The following is a 24,375-nucleotide window of genomic DNA, read 5'->3' on the forward strand; positions in this document are numbered from 1 at the left end:
TGTATTATTTCAGTTGTGGGAGACACTGACAGTTGTTTTTTGTTCTTGGGAAGAAATTTATAGTGTGACTGAAAAAGGAACCATGGAAAAAAAAAATTATACAGAAGAGAAATAGAAATCCTTGCAGCAAAGACATGTCCTTACAATCCCCCTCCCAAAGACTATAAAATCCTGGCAATGACAGTGTTTCCTCCACAGTGTAATTTGTACCTTTCTCCTCTACTAGATGGCAGTATGACATGCTCTCAGAACATCTTTGTTTCATAGGAAGCAATTAATTTAAAATACCATCTTACTGGCATAGAAGTGGGGGGGGGGGGGGGGGGGGGAAGCCCACCACTGGCTGTATATTTTGAAATCAAATTTATTTACTTACTGGTTCAACATTAAAAGCAAAAAGTGCATATTCCCGGTCAGGTGACACTTCATATCGAATAGCCTTTAAGGAGACCTAGAAAATAAATCAGACATTGAAATAAATATTTTTCAGTTTTCAAGCCAATAACATCTAGAACTATCGTTATGACCATGTTTCTAGTCGTGAAGAATACTGCCAGACTAAGTGTCTTGAAAAATAATACATCAGATCTCTTTTCAAAACCCAGAAATGTTATGTGGGCACATATATGCTCCCATAAGAGAAAGCGTAACTGCATTGTGACTCAGACTGGGCAGCTATCTCAAAAAATCAGAATCTTCCTTACAAACCTACCACACAGTGGCTGGTGGGGCAGCTGTGGGCAGCAGGTAGCAGAAAACCCTGATAAATGTTAATTGATTAATTCCCTCTCATACCCTGCAGTCACTGGCCAAAGTGCTGGAGATAACAAACAGTAAATACCTGCTGGAGCAAATTATTATAATGAGACACGACTACTTGTCTCAATTAAGACAACGCTGAGGAAAACTATCCCATTTTCCCCAGTTAAAAAGTCTTTGGGATGCTGTGGCAATACAGCTTTCCAGGTATACCATGACCTGGGTTCTGCAAAAAGATGTGCTGTAAGTCTTACTAACAAGAAGAGACACCAAAATACCTCAGACTTGTCAGGAATTACCATTTCCCTGCTCCACTTACCATTTGTACAGTGCAGACATCCCTTCTCCTTTCCAGTGTGTTTCAATATAATACACTGCTGGTGCACCAAGGTCAAAGGGAGATGCCACTAACACACCGCTCACCCACTGCCTTTTAAATCTCACCCTCTCACCTAACAAATTAGATGCAAGTCCTTGAGAGATTCCCAAGGAGCAACCTGGAAAGGAGTATTCAGGCTGCAGGGAAATGCACAGCACTCCAGTGGGAGAGTCCTCCCCAAGGCAAGCAAGGCTGGAGGTGGTGCCTGGGAAGCCCAGGGGATAGCCAAAGGCTGAGGGGACTGATCATAGAATCATTGAATGGCTTGGGTTAGAAGGTATCTTTAAAGGTCATCCAGTCCACACCCTGCAATGAGCAGGGACATCTTCAACTAGATCAGGTTGCTTAGAGCCCCATCTAACCTGACTTTGAATGTTTCCAGGGATGGGGCATCTACCACACCTCTGGGCAACCTAATGGGTTGATGGGCTGGCATAGATCAGGATGGGGGCTGCCAGGGGAGCATGAGAGCCAGCAGTGTCAGCATGAAGACAGGTTTTATTTACTGTTATATTAATAACACAGAAAAAGGAAAACATGCCAAGGCAGCAAAAGTTTTTCTGACCCAGGGCTGGGAACAAAGAGGACAAAGGCAACGTGCCTGGATGAGGTGTAATGGTGGCTTTTGGATTAATGTGGAGGTGATGTTCTGCAGATTTATTTACTGAGAGGGCACAGGAACAAGGGTAGAACAGGCAGCTGGGAGGCCATGGCATGAAAAAGTAGGATTATTTTGTAACATTGTGCTTTTCTTAAAAATGGCAAAAATTAAAAACTGGAGGAATAAACAGAGGCCAAACAGAAGGAGTTTGACTTCAACAGACCTTGACATTAAAGGAAGCCAGTTATTCCTTTACCCGTAGCAGAATTGCAAAGAAAGAGGGGTTATGCTCTGGTAAAGGAGAATTGCTTATGTGATACAGCAAAGGTTGAAGGTTAAATGGCAGCATGTGAAGTTTAAGGTTGGGTCCTGCAATAATAATTGAGTGATAAATTCTTTGCCTCATTAAAAAAGAATTAATATTGTACCTGAGCTTTGTATGGTTCTGCATACAATAAATAAAATAGTGCATACTGCAAAATAAAATCAACATGGAATACGGTTTTAGTTTTCTTGTAGATTTACTTTTAGCTTTTGAGTTTCTAAAGCTGTTTTCTGCGGATCTTAGGTCATTAAGTCTCTGTTACCCATCCTCTGCTTTTGTAGTTTTGCAATGATACAGTACAATAAAAACACCTCAAGTTAATCAAAGCCTTAGGCAGGTACTGCATAAGTGACAATTTTACCAGGATGATGTGATTCATACCTCATTGTTGGAGCAAATGTAAGTGTATTTTCCTTCAGAAATTAACTTCTTAGAGGAAATATTGAAAATATTCTGACATTTAATGTACTAACATCTGCCACAATGCTGGCTTCATCTACTACAAAAAACAATGCTACAAAACACTTTCATCTTTATAAATAATGCTCTGTATCAGCTGTGAATTTATTTTCTTTTCAATCATTTTAATAACCACCTACTAACTTCTTTTCCCAACAATTTCTTAGGGTTTCTCTCATATGCAACTCCACTTCCATTCATCAACATTATTCATTAACAACACTGAAATTACATTTCAACCATTAGGCAATAAAAATCAGCAAATCCACAAATTAAAAAATAAGTATTTGCATGGAGGAATGTGGAGAATGCTACCAACAGACAGAAATTGTATCAATTGTCTTTCCTATTAGCATGCAAAGATGAGAATTATGCATCTTTCAATTATATATGATACGCAAGACTAGCTTCATATATCTATATGATAGTTTTCAGTAGTATGAAAGAAACTGAGCTTGCAGAATAATAACAAAAGCTGGAGTTCAATTTCACATTATCAGTCATTGTGTAGCCCATAGTATTACCGGTGTATTGCTTCTCCTTGACAATACACAAAGTTGAAACCCAAGTCATTTTCTGCTTTACTGATCTAGCTGCAAGAAAACTGAAGTTCTGCTTCTCATTAGAGAAAATACTTACAATTTTTTTGTTTTCTATTAGTATTGTTGACTTGTTAGTTTCAACATTCCTCAGAATCACTGTGCCATTCTGGTTTCTATAAATGAATTCATTATCTGCAAGAAGGAAAAGAAAAGAACATTAAGGAAATCTGAAATTTTCTGTTTGTGTAGAACCTAATTATGGGCTTGAACCAAAAGTACTGCTGGGAACTTCCCTCTAAAGAACACAGATTATTTTTTTTTAACGCAGCCATTGCTGTGATGTAAAGTGGCTTCCAGGTTAGTCATTAAACAACACGGTTAGTGTTTGCCACGTTTATTCTGCCACACTTTCCCAGAGCTGAATGCAAGAGGGTGACCTGTTTTGAATGTACATACACAGCTTGCTATATCGTTAGTATAGAAAAAAAAACAAGGTCAAAAAATATTCCTTAAGCTTAAAGGTTTCCAAGATCCTCAGCCTCTGTAGGAGTTTAATAAGCCAGATGCGTAGAAAGTCTCTGAAAGTTAAAGGTGAATCACCCTCTAACAAAGCAGATTCTTGAACCTAATATTGTGCAGATCTTCCAGCTCTGCCATTTTTCCTACAAATTAATACCAGGAGGAGATGCATGCAACGAAATTGTCATTTTCACACGGAACAAGACAAATCAGCTTTTTCCTATTGCACTTTGGGATTACCCCAGCACTCAGGACATCTGGACAAGGATAAGAATCCCTCACGGTAGCTGCTGCACAGGCAGAAGGTAATCTCGAGTTTAAAGCTCAAAACCTACTTGACAGAAAGGGTGGGGCAGACGTATGAAAGAGACTCCAAATGAGGGTTGGGTGGCAGGTCAAAGGTTTAGAATGAAAAAACATTACAACAATAAAGGGTTGTGATCTTGTCAGATGTCATAAACTGAAGTTCAAGTCTGATCAGTGTTTATATGCGCTGTCCCACAGCTACAAAGTAAAACATAAGTCATAAGTCCCCAGCACATTGCCATTAAAAGCTTCAGGAACTCTTATTGACACAGGAGAAGGGCTACTTTTTTTTTTTGCAACCTGGCTAAACTAAGATTGAGAACTGATGGATCCTACCAAACTTCTGCCTTCGGTTTCACCCAACAAGGGAAGCAATTCCTCATTGCCTACCCTCACTGTGGCTACCCCAGGGTGACGACCATGGTGCATCCCACAAGTGTTAGGGACACGTAAATGGTTAAACCTTACCCATGGGTAGTCCTGGGGTGAGTCGAAGGTGAGTTTAAATCCTACCAGATTCATAAAAGCACGGACCCAACTCATTGTAACCACAAACAGATGCACACTGGCCAGCTTGGGGTAACCTGCTGAAGACAACGCTGGATCCAGAGACCCAGTTCTTCCAAAATTTTGGTCTACAGATCTAGCATACTCCCTCCTTATCCATGTTTCTGTCTTTTTTAATTTCTAAACTGGTGATAGCAATCTTCATTACAGTCATTAACTATCTTCGTAAAATGCTCTGAAAGTGCAGACGAAAAGCTTCTACACTCTACTTATCAATAAAAACAGTCATCTCCTACATATCACAGTTTTACATGTAAGTGTAGGCAGAAAAAATCTTTTCTGAGATTGGGATGAATCAGATTCTGTGAAGCCAAACTGTTGCTGCAATACAGATGATCCTCTCCAAACAACAAGATTATAGAGATTTAAGATTCTCAGTGTCCAAATCACACAGCAGCCCTTCAGACTCACAGGCAAAGTTCTCAAAGCATCTCTCTCTTTTAATTACGGAATAAATTTTATCAATACCTTCGGTCGTGAATAAAAAAATGCAGAATCTGAATTAGATTAAGAATTGCATTTGAGACCAGAATAATGAAGAGAGTTCCTGTTTGGATTTGACAGTATTAAAATTTTGTCATTAGTTCTGGAGTGTTGTCGAAGGGTCTGGTATTTTCATAAGCATGCCTGATTATATTCAGGACTTTAAAATATTATTTCGTACAATTTATGACTGAACAAAAAAAGATTCTTCAACCTGGAAAAGAACTGATTGAACAGAGCTAGGACAGAAGTCAAAAAAGTCATAAGCCTCATGGAGAGGATAAATAGTGAATGCTTGTTCCTTTGCCTTTTGCAAAATAAATATTGGGAGGCACTAAATGATACCAGGCAGTGACAGGTTCAACACAAATAAAAGGATTTATTTCTTCACATAGAAGGTAAACAAGCTGTGAAGCTACAGTCCCAGAGTAAAGTGGGTGCCAAGATTATATTTGGGTCCAAACAAGAATTAGAAACATGGAAGAAAAATCCATCAGAGATTATGGATCTTGAGGGGAGATGCTTTCCAGAAAAAACTTGAACCTGAGATTGCGAGGGACTAGAAGCATATCCTGAATTATCACCTTGAAAAATTCACTGGCTTTTTAAAATTTTCGCATCTCCACCTTCAGTCTCTATTTGCTGCCCAAATCGCTCTTCTATTGCAGGTGGCGGGAACAGTCACCCCTTCTCACCCTTTCCTTGCCACTTGCCATCCAGACAGTTTTTAAGGCATCGAAGAGTCCACCCATCCAAGCCCCAGGCAGACAGTTTGTCGAGGAGGATGCTGTGGGAGACAGTGTCGAATGCCTTACTGAAGTCCAGATAGACGACATCCACAGCCCTGCCCTCATCTGCTAAGCAGGTCACTTTGGCATAGAAGGAGATCAGGTTGGTCAAGCAGGACCTGCCTTTCATGAATCCATGTTGGCTGGCCCCGATGCCCCGATTGTCCTGCATGGGCCATGTAATGGCACTCAGGATGATCCTATCTCAAACCACCTCACCCTCTGTGGGGCAGGGATGCAGGGATAGGGGGAAACAAGGATGGAAGGAAACAAGGATGACGGGAAGCAAGGATAGAGGGAAGCAAAGCTGCAAGGATGCAGGCTGCAAAACACCTTGCCCTGCGCGGAGCAGGGGCTGAGGCGCGGCCAGGGGCCCTGTTTCGGGAGGCAATGGGCTTTGCTCGGGGCTTTGGGAAGGGGCCAGCCCCCCACACCCCCCCGCCCCGCCCCGCCGCCGCTCGCAAGCGCGGAGCAGGGCGCCCTCTGATGCATCTCAGCGCGGCACCTGGGACCCGGGCGAGCGGTTTTGGGGCGGTGGGGGAGGGTACCCCCCCACCGCCGCCCCAAAACCGCTCGCCACCTCCCCAGCAGCCCCTTTACAACAGGATGGTGGGCAAAGAAGCAGAGCCCCCCCCCCTCCCTCCACCGCAGCAACCGCTTGGGGAGGCTGGATCCCACTGAGCCCCCTCTTGCTCACCCCCAGTCCCCCATTGCCAACCAAGAATGCTGTGACAAGCCCCCCACCAGTGTCCTCCTCCACGTGGGGTGCAGCACCCTGCCGTGGAGCGGGACCTTTCCTCCCAGGGGAAGGAGGAGAAATGCCTTTGTGCTCCCCGGCTTTTCCTCACAGGCTCTTTTCCGGCCACCCAGCGAGGTGCTTTACAGCATGTCTGGGCTGGGGAGTTTGGCTGCTGAGGACTCTTCCGAGTGCTTTTTGTCTCGTGTGGCTCCTTCCCTCGAGCCCCACCGCCTCCCGACCCTCCGCACACACCCCATCTCGCTCGGGTCCCTCCTCAGAGGGAGCCGCGCATCCTCCCGACCATCCCCGAGCCGCTTTATGCCCCTGCTTGGGCAAACCAGCTCCAGCAGAGCTGGCAGCGCTGAGCTGAGACATCCCAGCGTCCAGCTGGCTCCTCTCCTGCGCTGCCGGAGGGCCCTGCGTGTCCCTCGGGTGTTCCCGATCCCTTTTTTTGAACCTGGACGTGGCCGTGGATTTGTACTGGGGCCCCGAGCTGCAAACTCGGGCTTGAAGAAACATCCCCTGCAGCTGCCTCCGCTTCCCCAGGGGAACGTCTGGCAGAGCCCAACACCAGCCACGGGCTGATTATGCCGCTGCCTGAAATCAAACGTTGCCCGTCCTGCTCCTCATGCTGGGCAAGCCGAGCCCGTTCACAAACCAGCTTCAGGAGCAGTTCAGCTCCTCTAGCATCTGGCCACTGGCAGCACAGGGACAGTGGAGCTTTTGTTTCTAACAGACTTCCATGGATTTTTCTTCCATGACTTTGTCCACTTCTTTATTGGCCATGTGCAAACCTCCGAGCACCCGGGGCCTCCTGCAGTGGGGAGTCCTATGGGGAGGCCTTGTGTGACCTATGCCACCTGTTTCGCATCTCCACCTTCAGTCTCTATTTGCTGCCCCAATCGCTCTTCTGTTGGAGGTGGCAGGAACAGTCACCCCTTCTCACCCTTTCCTTGCCACTTGGGATATTTTAACCTTCTATCATCTGCCACAGAATCACAGAATCACAGAATCAATCAGGTTGGAAGAGATCTCTGGGATCATCGAGTCCAACCATTGCCCTGACACCACCATCTCAAATAGACCATGGCACTAAGTGCCATGTCCAGTCTTTTCTTAAACACATCCAGAGGTGGTGACTCCACCACCTCCCTGGGCAGCCCGTTCCAATGTCTAATGACCCTTTCTGAGAAGAAATTCTTCCTAATGTCCAACCTGAACCTCACCTGGCGAAGATTACTGCCCATAATGACACTGCTACTAAACTTTTACTGCTCCCTTTGCTCCAAAGAAACATAGCACTTCAATAAACTGTGAAACTTCAAGATGATTACATAAAAGTTGCTCCGTAGTTGGAAGTAGGAGATGAAAGACTTTCCCATCATTAGTTAAAGTGTAACAAGTCTAAAATCAGGTGCTAATCTGCTGCATGCACTTCTGGTATGAATAAGGAACAATAAATGAAGCAGTGCTGATTTGTTAGGGCTGTAAATCTTGCTATTATATTCAATACAAGCCATCAACACAGCATCTGAATTAATAACAGAAAACTGGTCTGCTTAAGAGAAGAACAAATTGATATGCATTATATTTCAAGTGAAACACTGTGAAGTTTAGCTGTTCTGTAAGTCGTATTATCTTAGTCCTCAAAAGTATCAATGAATAATATTCTTGGACTTCTGTTTTGAAATATGTGATTTGTCCCAGTGCAAGAGCATTTATTTAAAAGGGACATACCTCAATCAAAGACAAAAAGCAGTGTAGCAGCCTCTGTCTGTAGTGAATTCTGTCCAGCAAGCTGATGAGGATTTGCAGCCTGATTTATAGCTGCCACTGCAGCTGATAAAGGTCATCACTGCATCTCATTTTTTACACCTGCCTTTCTTTGGGGCTGGTGTTCAGTGTAAATGATGCTGAAAAATGTAAGTTTCAAGCATAAAGCCATTTATTTCATTATATAATGGATTTCTTCAACAGCAGACTTCACTTCGCCAACTCCTCCCTCTCTTTCAGCTTCCAGGAAGTTGTCTGGTTGGTAAAATATATTATGTGCCTGTGAGTGAAGACATAGATATGTAGTCACGCTTACAAATGTGACTGATTAAAAAAAGTAATAATTAATAGAAATAACAGAGCAGCCTTGGTGCTGTACAGAGTCAGTGTAGAGGAATGGGGGAGCCTTGGCAGAAATTTTTAAAAACCTGCTAAGCTGAATGGGTGAAATCAGGAAACCCAAGACCAATGATATATTTGCAGTGGCAGAGCTTCTCAGCTTCTTTGTACACATCTTTCTTAACTTCAGTCAGGAAATATGTATATAGAGAAAACAGATCTAGAGACAGGGAGCTCGTGTCCCTTGCAGTCGCTGAGCCCTCACCAGGACAGCACACGTGGGTTTGCTTAGCCTGGCAGCTCTGCCCGCTGGCCTTTTGTTTTCAATTAAACAAGAGAAAATATTGGGATTTTTCTTAAGACAATAATGCATTATGCACTATGGCCCCCATGCAGATTTTGCATTTTCAGGTACGCTACCTGGCCAACCCTTGCCAAGGTTTTACCATCAGAAAAGGCAGGAGGTCACTGGAAACCTGCCCATGGGTGCTGCCATGATGCTGAACCTGGAACTGGCAGTTGAAACTCAGGAGAAAGATCATGAGGCTGTCACTGGTATCATTTGAGGACCCCAAATTATCAGCTCAATATGCAGAGGCAGCCTAACAAGCCAACAAAACGCTGGACTCCATCAAGAGAGCAAGACAGCATCTATCATTTGCCATGATATAAAACAAAGGAGTGCAAAAATTCATGGACAATTGATAAACTGACAGATATTAAAGGAAACCGGTGGGATAAACCATCTATCATCCCTAATGTAGGGCTGCCTCATCATGGACCACTAAAAGCGGCCAGGCTCAAGTCCAACATCTGCTATTGCCATGGTTAAAGACCCAATGCTGGGACAGAGGAGCACTTGTCTGATCCAACACCACTTCTTTTTACACTGATATGCATTAGACTAGGCACCAGACTAAACAGCTCATCACAGTGGACAAGAACATCTGGGACAATTTTACTTCTTGAAGGAGTAAGTTTGAGTGCTGGTGGTGCAAAGAAGCTGGAGGAATTACATCCAGCTACAGGAATACAGCTTTGCATTAGCGTCAGTGCTCATGAATTTATAGCTGTACAGCTTCTCTGATGAGACTAAGTACACACTATCAGAGATGAGAGACTGGTTTATAAGATAATAGCAGGACCCATGTGCTTTTGAGGAGAATTTTAATTGTTTGTCAGAGATCATGGAAAGCAGAAAGTAGAACTATATGATAAAATACAGGAAGGAATAAGAATTTAAATCCAGCTCTAAAAAAAAATATTTTTAATGAAACTGTAGTTTTCTATCAGTTTAGCAACTGATGAACGAAAAGCAGGAAAAAAAAGTTATAAAATTCACATTCAGCAAGTCAGCAGTAACAGTTACCAAAAGGAAGAAAGAGGTATCAGGACTGTTAGGACAGCTCCAGTGATTTATAGCCATAGACTTAGAGGAAAAGGCAACTTCTCAAGTCCTGTAGTTTCAGATCAACAGGCATGAAAGATAATTGAATGAGTCTCAGTCTGATGAAAGTCCGCGTCGGGGGAATTATCGTTCTCAATCCCTAAGATTAAGGGAGATTGGTGAATAAAGGACATTTAAGACCTGCAGTTGTTCTGAACCATTTCAGATAAATGAGCCTCCAGATATCAGCATGACCAGCAAGGCTGGCAAACAAATTATGTCGTGTCAAGAGAGCAGACGGCAGTGTGCCCCGTGGGAGTGAGCCCTCATTGCTCCCTGGGGACCGAGGTCACATTGCACAGGGCCACGTGTGTTGCTGGGATGGAGCTCTGCGCTGGCACAGAGAATGCCACGGGACCACCAGGACAGGACTGGGCACTCTGCTGTTATTTCTCATCCCTGCTGCAGTAGGAAGGTCCTTGCTAAACCTGACATCAGGCATGACCCACGGCAGCTGGCAGACAGTTTGCATCTGATGGGCTTTACAGTAGGGTTAGAAACCCTGAAAGAGACCTCTGAGCTTTGCAAGAAGTGAAAACACCGCATCCTATTCAACTCAATTACTGTGGCTGGAAATAAGTCAAGAGCCTGATGTTATCCCCCTCTCTCTTCCAAAAAGCAAAAGCTGTTGTAGGGTTTTTAATGACCAAAAGCAGTCAGGACTTCAGAATTTTATCTTGCATCTGAAGGACGAGCCTTCCACCAGCCCTGCCCACCGTGGGCTCACCCAGCACTCAGCCAGGCTGAGCCCTGCTTTGCTGATGCGATGGCAGTGCCTGAACCAGCCAAGGGTTTCTTGGAGTCCTCCCAGGCAGGTATGGATCAAACACAACTGGTTAGCACTTGCCATCTAACAAGAATATAATGGGCAGGAAGGTTGCAACAGCAGGATAGATGTTTTTTCAGACAGAGTTGGTATTTTCAGACTGGTAATGGCGTGTTGTATTCATTTGGAGAAATACATAAGGATGAATAAAAAATTAAAAAACATCTTCTGCTTGTTTAGCATCCCAACAAGTTTTCTGAAGGGCCAGGAGAGCCCCAGCCCAGTGGATAGAGACCAGAGGCGGGGAAAGGAGTGGGTGTGCCCCTTGGGTGGGCTGGGGCATCTCAGAGCCCTCACCCTCAGCACACACACACCAGGGCCAAAGAGAAGGGTCCGTCTGGAGAAAGCAAACCTGGACTATCCACAGCAGATCTGTGACACACAGGAAAAAAAATACTGGCTTATAGTGATTACCCACATTTGCAGGATCAGAGGAGGCTGCCAGTTTACACTGAAATACAGAATGTCTCTGTGGGAACGGCATCACGACCGAAGCGGGTACCCAGGGAGGCTGTGGGCTCAGCAGCCAGGGGTGTTCACTGCTGTGACTATTGGCATTCGCACCCACAAGCCAGCCCATGCGCAGCTGAGCCCCGAGGGGAGAGAGCAGCCCATCAGTGCCAGGAAAAGCACCAGGCATACACGTTAAGTACAGTCATCCACACAGCTCATGTGAGGATCTCGCATGGAAAGTAAACTGAGGGAGACTTAAGATTTCCTGTAAATAAAGTGCTTTCTGAGTGACACAGGGGAGGAAATAGGACAAGCTGAGGTTAACAGGCTGCTGTGCGTGGGACCAAGACCTTAAAAAAAAACCCTTAATCCTGCCAGATGCAGCACAAGCACAGGCCTGCTATCTTGAGAGACTGGTTTTGAGAGAGAATTTGTGGTTTTGGGAAATAATGGAAGCGGAGAGGAAAACAACAAACCAGGGTAAATTCACAGAGGAAATAAAAGCTGTCAGAAAAAAAACAGCAAACATTAACAAGAAGCACCAAACAAGAGGAAGAAGGTGGAGCATGATATGAGCAGGGAGAGGATGAACACAGCCATAGGGAAATACTTATTTTACTTTGCATTCATGAAAGGGAAACTGTGTCTCATTTAGTAGGCCTGCAGGATAATTGACTCACTCGGACAATATCTGCCTAACTGGAGTCATGTAGGAGAGTGGCCCCCCCAGGACCTGCACTCCCTGGGGCAGGGATGGTTTACTCCTCAGAAAAGCACAGGGAATACATGTTCAACATATACTAGGACGATGCATGCTCCCTAAGTGTTGTAAAACTTAACCACATAGAACATAATGCAAAATAAAAGCACAATCAATCCCCAGTGGAAGCCTATTCAAGTGTCCAGACAGATGCAATCCCAAATTCAGGAGGAAAAGAAGAATGTTGTGATGATGTGTTTAATACTATGATCTGTTTTTCTTTCAATATTGTAGTGCATCTATTTGATATTTATAGCATGTACCCATAAACAACTGAATCTGAAATTCCCACCCCAAAGCAGAAGCCAAGTCTGTTTTGATCATAGAATCACAGAACGGTTTGGGTTGGAAGGGACCTTAAAGATCATCTAGTTCCAACCCCCCTGCCATGGGCAGGGACACCTTCCACTAGACCAGGTTGCTCAAAGACCCATCCAGCCATGCCTTGAACACTGCCAGGGACGGGGCAGCCACAGCTTCTCTGGGCAACCAGTTCCAGTGTCTCACCACCCTCACAGGAAAGAATTTCTTCCTAATATCTAATACCAAGCTGCTTCCCAGAGAGAAAAAGTAGGACAGGCTTCTCCTCCCCTGTCCCCTGGTGCTGCAGTAGCTGGCTCTGGGATAACAGAGAGAGGGGGAAGGACCACAAGTGGTGAAGAGCAATTAAACACCATTTCCATACCCACAGCTTCACCCCACACTCAGTGAGAGCTGGTCCTTAGGGATGGTCCCTGTAGACCTTGCACTTGTAACTCATCACAGCCTCCTGCCACCACCCTGCTTTTTGAGTTCAGTCCACCAGCAACTCCTTTTGCCTCAGCCTTGCTACTCTGCAGTGCAGAAATAAGTAAGAGTCTGTTATACTTCGTGATGCTGATACAAGGGAGCAACAGGGGACGGAGAACAGCTTGCCTTTAACAACATCACTACAGCCTTTAATTCCAGGAGACAACTGAAATCCCATTTTTATCTTTCTGGCATTATGGGTAATTATCCTTTTACTGTTTCCAGCATTTTTTTTCACATGAGAGGCTGAAAGGAAAACTTCTTTAAATAGGTGATTTACTGTAATTTAACTAAATGCTGTATAACACATTGCATTGGTACATTAAGTAAGTTCAACATGATAGAATGTGCTTTATTATGCAAGAAGTGGTTTTAATTGCTCATCCCCTCAATGCAGTTGCACTTGGTGCACCAGTATAGCACTTTTACAGTAGTACCAGTAAAATAAAACACAATTATAGCTCAGGAAAATTCCCATATCAACGTGCATTTCTAGCAGGCTTGCAAATTAACTTGTCAAAAGCTCGAAGAAGGTTGAGTCCTGGGAAAACTTAAAACTATAAAAATCAGTAATGCCAGTCTGTTTCTCTTTTTTGTCTAATCCCAAATTTTCAAGATCATAACTCAAAAAAAAAAAAACCAACCTTATTCAATCTCATTAAGAGAAGACCTCAGCACCAAGCCTGAAATCCAGGCAGAGCACACCTTTGAAATTTCAGTCTCAAATTTGAAACCAGGTACAATTCTGCTGCTGCCTCTCATTTGTGAGACTGAACTCCGCTTCAAAGAGCCCCAATCTGGGAACTCTGTAGGCTCAGATCACGGCTTAGTGGCATAGGCATGAAAAGCTGAAGTCCATGTGAGAAACAGAGGACTCGTTTCAACTTCAAATAACTCTTCTTCCCTGCTTCTACCTCCTTTTATAACACATGGTGGGGGAAAAAGACAGACACTACAATTAGGAAAAAATGAATGAGAAATCCTCTGGAGTAAATGCATTTTGACTCAATACAGGGCAAATCATCCCGATTACAAAATTGCTGCAAAATCCTAACAACAACAGTAAAAACGTACATCTTGTTGCTTGCTGCCCTCAGTTTATCTCCCCATAATGACTGACAGCAGCATGGGGACTTTGCGGCACACTAAGCTGACTTTGGCATACTCCAGAGCTGAGAAATCTTTCTCAAAAATTCTCTGCCATCTTCTTTTCCAGTTCTGTTGTGCTCATGCCATGTGCTCTTCAAACCCTACACGTTATAGCAGGAAAAGTGCAGATGACCCCTAAGTTACCCGAGTCTGGACAGCTGGAGATACCAGATTACATTTGTCCTTTTGATTCCCTGCCAGAAACTTCCCACATTCAGCACAGACCAAAAGCAATTTAACCCTAAAAAAATAATTTCCCATGAAATGGTCCCTTTATCCACATCGCACATATTTTTTCATGGTCTCACCATGTGTCTAAACAGCAAAACAAAGTGTGGACAACAGATAGCGTGTATCGGCTCATCCCAGCTCCGTAATGTGGCTGGCGTGGGTGGCACAGCCCCAAATGCACAGCAACACAGACTTTATTGGGAGTGTAGAACCTCCATGGCTTTTGCCATAGTAGTTGCTAGTTCATATGAGAGCCCAAGCTACCATTCCTGCTTGGCTGTCCCCACCTTGCCTGCTCCGTGCAGGTACACTTGCTCCAAGCACTCCCTGCTTGGCTCCCAGGCCAGTGCAGCATCGCTTGGCAGCCTCTCTCTTCTCTGCCAAACTCATCGGGTCTTATCTGCCTCATTTAGTTCGGCATCACACAGGGGAGTGCATAACCCAAAGTGTTACACGTAAATGTAATAATCCATTTGACACTGAGAAAAAAAGGCATCCATGAATAAATTTTCATTACAATGTGACCCCACAGCTTGCTTTCTTAACTCCTCTGTTCATTTCCTTGCCTCCTTCTTTTTGCCCCCAACCAAATTACACTTGTGGCCATGATGGAGAGAAAGAACATATAAAGTGTTTTTTTTCCTTTTCATTATTATTATCGTGGGCAGAGTACTGAAATTTCAGGACAGACTGAATGAGATCTTTGTATATTAACAAGCAAATTTTCTGTGTATACAGCTCTGGATAAAATTTTAATTATCTTTGTGTGCAATATTTCATGATCCCTTTTATGCTACTCCGTCATTTCAGCCGTGTCTGGAGAAGTATGACTGTGCTGAAGTGCAACTGTAAAAGGAGTCTGGCAGAGCCATGGCCACCAGCCTGACTTCAGGCTTTTGAAAATCAAGGCGGATAAGACATAAAATCCAACATCCTACACATTTTGGTTACTGATGTGTAATTACTGGTTTTTGGACTGGTCACAAGAAAGTACCATATTACAGAGCCCATGGAAACACTTTCCATACTTGCAAAGAACCATTAATAAATAATTGAATCATAGAATCACAGAATCATAGAATTGTTTTGGTTGGATAAGACCTTTAAGATCATCAAGTCCATGTGATGCTGGGCAGCAGACCTGGCAAGAAACAGTAGGTGGAGGGGAGCAGAGACTCCTTGCACCCAACTGCAAGGGAACCGCTAATGGGAGAAATTTGCAATTATACATAGAACCCCATCATTTTTAAACTAACTGATGAGGGAATGAAAAAATTAGTGTCAGCTAAGTACATAGTTTTCCCTTAACATCTCAAATCAGTTTGCCTGCAGTGACTGGGACAGCTCCTGCAGGGAGCCCCATACCAAACCCCAGAAATTATTCCTGAATTGCTTATATTTCACCCGTTCTTGTTCCTATTCCTCTCTCTGCCAAGGAAATGACATCATGCATCATTCACTGCCCTGCATGATAATGATCTTGAATCAGCAGTGGTTTGCTGCTAAGAGGGCAAACATGCTGATGCAGATGCTGAAGCAAAAGAGCCAATACAAACACCTCGTTCAAGTGTAATGAATGAAAAATGGTTGCACCAAAAGAATGACCAGTCCTTTCTTGAATCCTGGCCAACCTTTCGTCTAAAAATATCTTCTCAATGGATTCTCAGTGGGTTAACAACTTTCAGCAGATGGCATTAAAAGCAAAGAATATCCTTATTCAATGAAAAGAACTTGACTTCTTCATATTTTTATTTATTTTTTATATCCTTACATAATTTCTTTGTTACTCAGGGCAATTCTTTTTATCATGCATTTCCATGCTTCTGTCATGGTCTTTATCCTTCTCTGGACCATTTCTGTTCCCACTACAATCTATCTTTTTTGGATGGAGCAACCCAAACTCACTGCAGTGATCAAGGTGATAATGTCCCTCAAACTGGATAAACCCATGCTACTTTCAATATTGTTCTCTCCTGCATACAGTCCAATATTGTTTCCTCTAAAAAAGTTGATTGCAACAGAAAATTAATTATATGTTCGAAGCTTCCTGCCCTAAGAGAAAGAAAGCAAATATAAAATATGGAATTCTAATAAACCCTCTCATGCTTTTCATACTATTCTGGCTTGATATTCATTCATATTAGCCATTCTGTATTCATTAGAAAAAAAATCAGGAATATTAAAATTATTGGTGTATAATTCTACTTATAAAAATATTTTTCTTTGTGAGGCATTAAAAATGGAAAAGAAATAACGAATAAATATTAAAGGTTAATTTGTTTTAAGGCCATATCTTACACATGCTACCAAGTTTGGTATTAGTTAAATGCTTCAAGGCAGAAGGTAATAGTAAACTCTCACAAATGCTGCCTCTGAAATTAAATCCTGGAAGAAGGAAACTATGGAACACATGGAACAAATACATGTGCACATATATTCTTGGTGATATTTTAAAAAAACAAGGTTTTAAGACATTTTTTATGGCACAGTTCACAACCCGCACTCCCACTGGGAAGGAGAATAAGTAAAAGATACTTCCAAATTAGTAATAAGGGTCCTGGGTTATGCACAATTCTTCCAAGAAATGTCTTGTAAAATGAGTCAGTCCATCAACCGAAGCAATAATAAACAGCAGAGAAAACAGCTTCACATGGCCCAGCTTAGTGCATTAACCCCATTACAGTGCAGATGGGCCAGCTCAGCCCTCGCTGGCTCCGCTCTCTGCTGAGGCTGCCAGCCGGGTGGGCAACCAGCGCCAGCTGCAGGAGTAGGTTTTGAGTATGGGCTCTTGTCTACCAGAAAATAGGAAAATTGACTGCTGAGCAGGGAATAAGTGTTTATTAGGGTGATAATAAATCAGACTATTGGAAAAATTTCTGGACACTGTCCAGGTAGAATTGGTGGATTTTATACATTTGTCCAAGTCTTGCTGGTTCTTCTCAGCCCACCTGAAGGTACCATGGTATTCAGATATTCCTACAGCATGTGCATGGCAAAACCAACACTTCCAAGGAGCACCTGGACTGATCTACTCTGCTTAAAGGACCACACTGAACATAACTGCAATGAGCCCAAAGTCTCTTTGAACTGCTGGATTTACTACCCCTACAATGTACAGTTGATTTTTACAGGGTCCAATGCATGCCAAAATAACCATTATTTATCCAGTAGATCCAAAATTTTGCCCTTTATGGGGAAATTGCTTCTGAGCTGAAACTATATTTTCCCCTTCTTGGCTTGAGATTTTGAAATTTCCCACTGCCTTTTTACTAGACTTTACTTTTGCCATCCATGCCATTGTCATCTGCCTTCCCTGGAAAGTGAATATGCTTTGAAGCTGATTATCCAGATTTTGTGAATTATTAAAAAATTTAAGCATTGACAAATCAGGTGTAAGGCTTCAAAAGAACTTGATTTTTTTAAAATATCTTTTCTAATGAAATTAAACATTGGGTTCTTTCCATTTACCTTCCAAATATGTTTAGCTTTTGGAGGGTCATTTAGATATAATTTTAATAATCTCTTTAAGCACTAAAAAATTTAAGATTTATTTCATTCTCTTTTTGAATCAAAGTAAATATTTTTGTAAGTCACCTGTCCTCAGAAGCTGTGACTTTAAGCAGCAAAATGAAAGTTTGGCATCATACCCAGCTGTCAGTGTTGTGAAGGCAAACTCCCTGCCCAGCCATAAAAAAACCTAATTACATGTTCAGCTCTCCATCAATTAAACATTCTAGGGAATTGTTTCCCATTCTCGTTTTCCTTGCATTTTGTTTTCCTTCTTTCATTTCGTCATACTTGCTGTCCTACCTGGGGTTCTTTTCCTGCTAAGCATGAGACTAGAAGTGGTTTTTAAGAGGTGTTACAATGCTATAATCAGGGATTATTTCTCAGCATGCGCAGCCACTTCTGTCTCAGGATCACTTACAGGATCACCTTATTTTCTACCAGAGATTACTCCTTGTTACTGGAAGTGGAAAGAAGTGTCAGTAAAGTAATCAGTTTTAAAACCCTGGAGCATGTGTATAGACTCAGCACTGGTTTCACATAAAGCTGTGAAAGTCTTACTGGGGATCTATATTTTATGGTGTCATGATCACTCAGTGTGGTATAATTTGATATCAGGACCTACCAATTTTAACTCTAACACAGTGCAAAATCTTTTGGCTTTTCTTTAGGGTCAAACAAATTATATTACATGCATGCACTTGCCTTAAAGTGCCATGAAATTCAAATCACTTGAACACATTTGAGAAGCCAATACCGATACTCCTGTGTAATCCTTGTGTGTAGTTCCCATCCCATCCTCTCTAAAATGATATATTAGAGATGGAAAACATTCAAGAAATGACAAGGATGGTCCAAGGTACTGATCTAAGGCCCGTCAAGCAAAGGAAATAGGAGCAAGCTCCCAAGTAAGCAAAAGGAATCAGTTCCTCATGCAACAGGTCTTAGGCCAGTGAAACTAGTTGACGAAGGACATGGTGGATGCAAGAGGCTCTGGAGGACACTTGGCAAGTGACTTGGAAGAGTAAAATGTTTGTGGCTACTAAACAGAAAAACTACAAGAGGATCTGGTAATTCCTTGACCTAAAAGGTGCGTGAAGCTTGCAGCCCTCTCACTCGTCCTTGTGCATACACATGTTGTCTCTCATGGAAACAGGGTTTTGGTCTCTTCTGTTATTAACTGAATTTTCACTGATGTGAGACTTGTATATCTACATTTTGAAGAATAATTATATTCCCTTGATCAGTCATAATTATCTCATTCTAAATTTCTTTTAATGAATTATATAAGTCTGGTACTATTTCTTGTAAGAAAAAAAATGTACTGCTTCCAATATGTTCAACAGCTTAATACAGTCAGGAGACCCAAACTCACCAGAGACTTTCTTTCTTAGATAAGTAAATCTTTGCCTGCTAAATTTTCAATTAGAAATATCTGATACAAAGTTTAATCACCAGAAATACAGTACTTGCCATCTCCAAATTATGAAATTACTGTATCTCAGCATATATTTTTTAAATGTTCATTAAAAGGAAGAAGTGGAAGAATACAAACTGCTCTAATTATCCTTGATAAGCATTCCATGTTCAACAAGTGTCCAAGAGCAGAGAAGCAAGCTCAGGGAAAGCTACTGAGTTAGGAGAATGTGCTTTGCACCAAGTAAAAATCCTCAACAAGGAATCAAAGCCAGGCAGGGCAGTATAAAAAAAAGTAAAGTTGCCTTGTTTTTTTCTTTTTTTTAAAAAGCAAGCAAGTTGCCTTCTACAGAAGGAGTCCTAAAAATGGACTGTGTTGAAAGACATAAACCTTTCTGGAGATCTCTACTGAAGGTATCTGTAGTACATTGTAATCAGGATCAGCTGCTTAACCAGAGGTCCAAACACCCTGAAGAGCTCTCCTTTCTCCATCATCGCTTTACAGTCCTCCCTTGAACGTGCTTCTTGACCAGCATCTCCTGCAATTATGCACCTTGTTTCTTCCCTCTGATTTGTCCCAGATACTCATCTCCTAGATACTCCTTTCCCAAAACTTTTCCACCCTTACACCAGCTTGATTATTAGGAAAACCTTCAGTAAGTTCATGCAAAACCTCTTTCTTGATCTTCCCTTCCTACAGTTCAAAACAATTCCCCACCTCTCTGCCCATATTCTCTTAGCAGTTCTGGATCTAAATGAAATATATTTCTTTCTCCCTCCCAAAGCAGCCCTCCTCATGGTGAGATACTGCCAAACTCCTGGGCAAGGGAGAAGACCATCACCCTCTGTTGCATCCAGCTTGCTCCATCACCCAGGAGAATGGCTTTCCTTGTTCCTTTCCCTCCTCTTTCTTGTGCTATACTGCTCTGAAGAGGCAAAGGAAAAAAAACCTATCCTTATTTTAGTACAAATTCAACCAGCTGGGCTGCAATTATGACCATCCTTTTAAAGGCTTACGGAAGACAATTTTTGTCACAGCAGTTACCCTTTCCCTGGGACTGGGGACAGCTGGGAGCTCATGGTTACACGCTTTACAGGTGTCAACCAAGCAAGCGCATCTATTAGTGTCACACTGTACCTCTAGTTGTTCAACTGGATTTTAACTAATGCCCACGGAGAGAACACCTAATCCCTCTCCCAGTTAAACCCCTGCAAAACTAGTGCCTGTCCTTCAGCTCCTAAAGCAGCGCATTTTGATTTTGAACCACTTTGAACCAGATGGAAAAAAACAGATCCTTTTTTAACTGGATTCAAACTGTTAAGCACATAGGCAGAACTGCCCTGTGCATTTCTTTTCTTCCAGCAGCAGAAACACCGCTGATGTGAGCTGCATCTTCAAAAGTCCCCCATGGATGCAGCCGCTCCCTGCAGCAGTGTGCTGTTTCCTTTCCGTTTCCATTCCCGCTGGTCTTTTTTTTTAATCAAAAGGCTCCCTGCTGTGAACTGGGTGCAGTTGCGGTAAGGCTGCCTGGCTGGAAGGGTAAAAGGACCCGGCACTGAATTTAGCAGCTTTGCATTAACCACCAGCCACACAAAGCACGGAAATGCCACCGTGCACCTTGGTGTGACCTAAAGCATGACGATGGGAAGGAGCAAAGAGGGCAGCTTGTACCTAACTCCCATGGATTTTTACCTCAAATCTGCAAACAAATTTAACACACAAAGGAGCCCAAGTGGTCCTAGTTTTCACACCTGTTACAGCTTCAAATTATTCCCCAAAGCCGCTCCTCGCTCCAGACACAGTCATGGCAGGAGGCACCACCTCGCTTCTGAATCACTTTGAGAGAAAAGCACTAATTTTAGTGGAGCCAGGCTTGAAAGGGAAATGGGGAATCTGGATTCGCTAACGGCTATAAAAAAGTATAGGAAACCAGCTTGCTGGTCCAACATGTGAGAGTGTGACCATCACGTTGCCCTGGGGGGCGAAGTCTGATTTTCCTGCTCTTTTTAAAAAATCAGTGGGAATAGAATTACACAATTACAGGCAGTAGGTGTTAGTAGAACCCAGACAAGAAAGAGAAGTGAAGCCCAAGGACACCTCCCTCTTCCAGCCGTCATTTATTCACCAACTGTTCCCTTTGATGTTACCCCAGCAATTGAATGTATTTTCCAGCTCTTCACTTTAGGCCATTAAGCCATTTCTCAGGCAACATCACAGTGCTGACTTCCAGGCTCATTTTCACCCTGTGCACAAGTCCAGCTCCTGCTCCTCCTTGCACACCACCAGGACCCTCCCCACTTGCCTGGGCTTCTTGCCTGAGCGACTCTGCAGCCTGTCCTTCCCATGCAGAATCACACTGCCAATGCCCTCCTCATCATTTGTTTCCTTTCATCTCACTTCTCCCAGGTCACCTTCATCCCACCTGCCCTGTCTCTGGGCCAGACTCTTCACTCAACCTCGCATGGTGCAGGGATGTAACAAATAAAAAGCTATTGCACTGAACGTCTAAGGTCACTCATTTTGGTACTTCGGGAGGACATTTGACTCAGTCTCAACAGCAGTCAGTGACACACAGGGGAATGGTTAGAGCTCAGCAAGCTTTGGGGAAATTAGGTTGCCTATGGAGGCTGCTAAATACAGGGTTAGGCACTTATGAAAATCTTGACCTCCTCAAGACATAAAACTACTCAAAAAAACCACAAACAAAACCCCCTATTTGACCATTACAACGTTTCTTCTGCTTTTCCAGGGTGTGATATTTTTCACAAACAGGACTTTCTCCAGTACATTTCTCCCTCCAAATTCACAAGTTGCTGTACAGGCCAAAGGATGACTTTCTCAGTCTGACAGCGGCGCGTGTGCCCCATCAGCACCCCAGCGCTGCAGAGAAGCTGGGCACTGAGGCACTGCTAAAGCCACGGTACAGAGCTCCTCCCCAGCTTGCTCCTGCAGACTATATTAATTTTTAAAAGAGACAAATTGATTTCTCATTTCATTCTCTCTAGCAGTAATGAACAAAACAGCTACACGGCAGAAATGCTCTCCTTCACGGCCTATTACAGTATGTTAAAAAGCCATTAATTCCTGGGTTTCCTGTCTTTAGTGAACAGGTTACTGTCACTACTGAACTTCGGCAATTGCCCAGCAGTTGAAAGGTAGAGAGCAGGACAGCTTCTCTTGAGTGCTCTCAGAGCACAGATCTGCAGAAATCTCTGAAGAAGATGATCCAGGATGGGGTCTAAAATCAAAATTACAGTTCAAATGGTTCAACATATTCCTCTCTTCTTTCTCATAGTAGCAGTGTGACAGAGCATGAGCCCTTATCTGTTCTGCTTTGGCAACATAGGATGTCAATTCTTGAAGGTGTTTAGATTAAGAATCGCAATCACAGAATCACAGAATCACAGAATCAACCAGGTTGGAAGAGACCTCAGGGATCATCGAGTCCAACCGCTGCCCCTACACCACCCTGTCAACTAGACCACGGCACTAAGTGCCATGTCCAGTCTTTTCTTAAACACATCCAGAGAGGGTGACTCCACCACCTCCCTGGGCAGCCCATTCCAATGTCTAATAACCCTTTCTGTAAAGAAATTCTTCCTGATGTCCAACCTGAACCTCCCCTGGCAAAGCTTGAGGCTGTGCCCTCTTGTCCTATTGCTAGTTGCCCAGGAGAAGAGGCCAACTCCCACTTCACTACAACCTCCCTTCAGGTAGTTGTAGACTGCAATAAGGTCACCTCGGAGCCTCCTCTTCTCCAGGCTAAACAACCCCAGCTCCCTCAGCCGTTCCTCGTAGGTCAGACCCTCCAGACCCTTCACCAGCTTGGTCGCCCTCCTCTGGACTAGCTCCAACACCTCAACATCTTTCTTGAAGTGCGGGGCCCAGAACTGAACACAGTACTCAACATGCGGCCTCACCAGTGCAATCAACCATCTCTAAAGAATATGGACTCTTTCATTGATACCAACACTACCTAAAAGCTCACTGTGTGCTTATTTAACTAGCATCCATGTCATCATGAATCACAACAGAGGGTTTCTGAAGGCCATCCCCGGTGAAACCTCCACGAGGGTGTGTGCAAGCAGCTCTACCACACACTTCCATGAAGTGCTAGACCAGAAAGACCTTCAGTCCTCCCCCTGTGTTTTCCTCTGGTCCACACAGTGTTTTCCTTTAGTACCATGTCTTTACCTCAGCATAAGGTCACTCTTACAGCTCCTCAGGGTTTTGGGGCTCTTTGCAATTGGACCTGGAAGTTCACCGAAACCTTAAATACCGCAATCTGAGGTGCTGTGCTCCAGGTAACTCGCTGTGTGTCTTAGAGAATGTTTAAAGAAATTTTGAAAAGCCAGAGTGCTCACAAAAATATTGCAGAAACAAGCTGCCATGAGGTAGAGTATGAGGTTTGGCACACCAGAATTGGGAGTGGGACAAGTTTTCCTTGAACCATTAAGACCAGTATATTCATTCACTTAAGCCTTTTTAACATTTATTTAAAACACATTGAAATTAATTAACTAGTATCTCTGTTTAGCAAGGTGGGCAATGAAGTAAATAGAGTAACACAATTTTCTTTATGCCTTCACCAGATTTACACTAACAAAACCACCTGTGAGCAGTTTCTAGCTTACATTCATTTAATATAAGACAGGAACTGGGGCGAGTGTGTGACACTCATCTGGCAGCAGCTGGGTTCAAGGGTGCCTGCATGGACGTGTAGCTCATTCCTAACGCAGACCCCAAACGTGCACAAGACTGCAAACTGTGCTGCCCAAGGATGATGACTTTGTTCTTCCAATGACAAACAGAAAGATGAGTTTTTCTTTCATGCCCACAGCCCAGCCTTGCTAAGGGAAAGGCTCCCGCTGCCTTACAATTCGGATGGTTGCTTGCAAGTGGTCAATCTTTTGGCCCATGGATGAGCAGCCCAGAGACGCCTGCACTCCAGCTAACCGTGTTGCAGCTCCCTAGCAGGGCAGTTTTAGTCTTACGGGCTGTCAAAGCAGTACCGTAACACAAATGTTTTTCACAATGAAAAATATTATCACTTTAAAAGTTCTTAATATATATGCAAAACAAACTATAAATAATTCATTTACTCCACACGCATCTGCATCATTTGAAATGCATCAGTGCTTTTATCAATAGAGTGCAATGAGTTTACACTGCACAGAATAGACTTGGGGGCATTTGGGCTATCCAAGTACTGTTGAT

The 24,375-nt window shown here is 43.3% G+C and overlaps 1 protein-coding gene across 1 annotated transcript in view; it reads right to left on the reverse strand.

Annotated features, from left to right (window-relative positions):
* DPP6 (dipeptidyl peptidase like 6) overlaps positions 1-24,375 on the reverse strand; it is a 444,437-nt gene that overhangs the window by 155,355 nt on the left and 264,707 nt on the right. The window contains exons 4-5 of the mRNA XM_068404500.1: positions 3,163-3,257; positions 377-451 (exon numbers count right to left, since the gene is read on the reverse strand). Coding sequence (XP_068260601.1) covers positions 377-451; positions 3,163-3,257 — 170 coding nt within the window. The remainder of the gene's footprint in view (positions 1-376; positions 452-3,162; positions 3,258-24,375) is intronic.

This window comes from Nyctibius grandis, chromosome 7 (assembly GCF_013368605.1).
Source record: "Nyctibius grandis isolate bNycGra1 chromosome 7, bNycGra1.pri, whole genome shotgun sequence".
Lineage (NCBI taxonomy): Eukaryota > Metazoa > Chordata > Aves > Nyctibiiformes > Nyctibiidae > Nyctibius > Nyctibius grandis.